The sequence below is a fragment of the Pocillopora damicornis genome, chromosome 10 (genome assembly GCF_964200805.1).
Source record: "Pocillopora damicornis chromosome 10, jaPocDami1.2, whole genome shotgun sequence".
Classification (NCBI taxonomy): domain Eukaryota; kingdom Metazoa; phylum Cnidaria; class Anthozoa; order Scleractinia; family Pocilloporidae; genus Pocillopora; species Pocillopora damicornis.
In genome coordinates this window covers 12,274,958-12,278,795 of record NC_142679.1, presented here as the reverse complement: position 1 = coordinate 12,278,795, position 3,838 = coordinate 12,274,958, and the positions used below count along the sequence as shown (strand labels likewise).

The 3,838-nt window shown below is 40.9% G+C and overlaps 1 protein-coding gene and 1 pseudogene across 1 annotated transcript in view; both read left to right on the top strand.

Moving 5' to 3' along the window:
* LOC149038955 (uncharacterized) overlaps nucleotides 1-3,520 on the top strand; it is a 4,268-nt gene extending 748 nt beyond the window's left edge. The window contains exons 2-3 of the mRNA XM_089185730.1: nucleotides 190-363; nucleotides 2,104-3,520. Coding sequence (XP_089041856.1) covers nucleotides 190-363; nucleotides 2,104-2,840 — 911 coding nt within the window. The 3' untranslated portion in view covers nucleotides 2,841-3,520. The remainder of the gene's footprint in view (nucleotides 1-189; nucleotides 364-2,103) is intronic.
* Nucleotides 115-2,165, top strand: LOC149038956 (uncharacterized; annotated as a pseudogene).
* Nucleotides 3,521-3,838: the final 318 nt, after the last annotated feature.

Below are 3,838 nucleotides of genomic sequence, written 5' to 3'. Positions count from 1 at the left end.
ATCAGCTCTTGAAAATCCTGAAGTGGTTGATGCTAGACTTGGGAAGCAGTTAGCGGCCCATCGGCTTGCTGGCCCTTTCTTATTTCTTATCCCCTCCACTGTCCCCATTTCGGATATCCCCTTTGGGCATTGTACCAAAGAAAGTTCCAGGTGAATTTAGGTTAATCCACCACTTGTCCTTTCCTAAAGGTTCATCAATTAATGATGGCATATCCCCCGAGCACACCAGTGTTCGATATGCTACCATCGACGAAGCTATCAAACTGATTATGAATGCTGGCCAAGGTTGTTTTTTGGCTAAGACAGACATTAAAAACGCTTTTCGAATCATCCCAATTCACCCAATTGATTATGGTCTGTTAGGTATGCAGTGGAGGGGTTTATATTACTATGACCGATGCATGCCCATGGGCTGTTCTTCTTCGTGGAATGGATTGCCTAGCATAAGTTAAAGATAGATTATATATTACACCTGCTCGATGATTTTCTTTTAGTAGCTTCCTCCTCTCAACTCTGTAAGAAACAGCTAGATTTATTTTTATCTCTCTGTTCTTACCTCGGTATCCCAATGGCACCAGAGAAGACTTGTGGTCCGGCCACCACCATGTCTTTTGCGGGCATCGAATTAGACTCTATTCTTTGGGAGGCTTGTTTACCTCTTGAAAAAGTTGAAAAATGTAAGTCACTCTTATCTCAGTTCCTTACTCGTAAGAAAGTTACCCTCCAGGAGGTACAGTCCCTAACTGGCCTTTTAAACTTTGTATGCTCAGTCATACAACCTGGACGGGCTTTTCTGCGTAGGCTTATTGACTTGACTCTGGGTGTCAAAAGGCGAATCATAAGATTAGACTTAATAGAGAGGTAAAAGAGGATCTGAAGATATGGCTGTCTTTTTTTCCCAATTTTAATGGGAAGTCGATTTTCATGGAGGACAGATGGCTTCATTCTCCCAAATTGAACCTGTTCACAGATGCATCTGGTGCTATTGGTTTTGGCACTATATTTGGACCACACTGGTGCTATGGTAAATGGCCTACCAATTGGGAGCATCTGAATATTGCCATTCTTGAGTTTTACCCCATTGACCTAAGTCTGTACCTGGTGGGCGCAGCTATGAGCAATCAGTGTATCTTGTTTTTTACCGATAATGAATCCCTGGTCCACGTCATCAATAAGCAATCTTGTAAGGATAAGACCTTAATGGTCTTTGTCTGGCAACTTGTGTCCATATGTTTAAATCACAATATTGTTTTCAAAGCCAAACACATCCCGGGGATTCATAACAACCTAGCTGATTCTCTGTCTCACTTGCAGGTGCAGACTTTCAGACAGCTGGCCCCAGTTCATGTGGACTGTAACGCTTCTTATATCAATTTGTTGCGTAACGGAAACAGGCATGCGCAGTAGATTCAGGGGCGTTCACTATTCTAGTTCTCTAGTACCTCTCAAAGTCCAACCCTACGTCCTTCTCGTGAGAGGTGGAAACAGGTAATGCTGGCTAACAGGGCTCTGGTGAAGCTGCATAGGCCAATCCCCCGTGCAGTGGATGTAACGGATTACAGAATCATTGATCAATTTCAACTTAACCATCAACTTAGGGAATAGGGGGTCGTCACACAGACAGCATATGACGCAGTGTAGGGAAAGCCGTCAGGATCCTACACAGCCGATTGCTCTTCTTTCTCCTAAGTCAGCATCCCTATTAGGCACGTGGAATGTGAGAACTATGTTCCAACCAGGCCGTGCTACCATCATAGCGCATGAGATGAAGAGGTACAAGTTATCAATCTAGTACATTGCGTAACGTAGTCTACGTGTGCCTTCCAAAACAACGTAACGAAAAAGGTTCTGTTCTTGTACAAAAGGGAAAAGAGGTATGATTTTACGTTGATTATATGTTTTTTTTAGCCTTTTCTTCGTTGATTGTTTGTGTGAAATACTAATTTCGTCTCAAGTATTGTCGATTTAAGAGTGTAATGTTTGTACGAATATTTAGCTCACGCAGAGTTCCAATCTATTGTGTAAATCTTGTTTTAGTTTCATCGAACGATCCGTTTGTAATGTTAGGTCCATTAAGTGTATTTTTTGTCATTCTTGTTACAGTTTTTACGTGCTATTTCCGTGCTATTAAAATGATAAACATCAAACGCATCGTCTATTCGTCTATTGAACGCCTTCAACGTAAACGCCAGCTACATGGACCCCTTCCCGACAGAGATTCCCTTGCATCTGAAGCCTCAGGGCTGGGTTCTGTAGTAGGCATGCTTGCGAAATCTAACCTCCAGCCTTCTTCCATCCCCACTTATAGGCGAGCCTGGAAGTTGTTTTACCAGTTTTTAAATGCAACTTTTCACTCAGTTGTAACAGAGTTACCTATCTCACCCCATACATTGGCTCTTCTTCTTGCTTATATGTATGACAAAAACTATGCACCATCAACAGTTAGTTCGTATGTTTCGGCCCTAGGGTACTCTCACAGATTGCTCAGTTTCCCTGATCCTAGGAAAGCCTTTTTCATAATCCAAATGCTCAAAGGCTATACTAAATTAGGTTCCCGTTTGGATAGTCGACTGCCAATTACACTTCCAATTCTCCACAGAATTATTGAGGGTGCATCTCAGCTGGTCATTTCCCAGTTGCACTGTTGTCAATTTCAAGCCATGTGTGCAATAGCCTTCTATGGTTTTTTATGGATTGGTGAAATTACTTCCAACTCTCTTAAGAATGCTGATGTTCCGTTACAGGTTCATCAATTGGTTAAGCTCATTGATACTTCACAACAGATTGTTTTTGGTAATTTCAAACACAATTACATTGGATTTTTCGGCCAGAGCTGTTAATCATTTGCAGTGATGTGGATGTAAATCCAGGACCTGTGAGTAAACGAAAGCAAGCAAGGTCTACTGCTCCAACGTGTCCTGTTTGTGAGAAAGCAGTTGCAAAAAATCATAAACGCTTTATCTGTTGGATATGTCATGATATGATGCATGTTAAATGTTCAAACTCTATGGCTCATCTTCAAACTTTCTCTGCTTCATCGCCCGTTTCGTGGACTTGTAATCGATGTGCTTTCGCATCATTACCATTTCTCAACGACAGCTCACAAGATGGTTTTTCGTTTGTGCCTGCTATCACTCTCCAAGTGAGTGTAAAGTCACTGACTTCATCTCTGCCTGTTCTACTGCTGCAGAAAACATGCTAAAAATCAGGAATGAAATTGTATTTATTGGAGATTTTAATATTGATACAATGGACTATGTTGATGGGAATTTGCATAATACAAATAATCCTTTGGCTGATTTCTGCGATTGCTATTGTCTCTCAAATACAATAACTGAACCAACAAGGGTTACTAACACGAGTGAAACCCTAATTGATGTGATCCTAGTTAATCGAACTGAGCGATGGACAAAGAGTGGCATGCTGAAACTTGGAATAAGTGATCATGATCTTGTATACATTGTGAGAAAACTACGCCTACCGAAATCGAAAGTGCAAACAATTGAGTCCAGAAGTATGAAGAAATTTAATGAAGCCTCTTTTTGATGTGATTTATCTACTGCTCCATGGTACAGTGCCTTTGTTTATGACGATATTAATGATGTCTGGAACCACTGGTCAAAGCTCTACAAAGACATAATAGACAAACATGTGCCTATTGTGAAAAAAAGGGTTCATGCAAACCAACTTCCATGGATCGATGTCCAAATAAAAAGAGCAATTCCACTGAGAAACAAACTATACCGCAAATATCGCCTTAGTCGGAATGACGAAACTTGGGAAAGTTATAGAGTACAAAGGAACTTAGTTATCAAACTTAAGCGAATATCTATTAAAC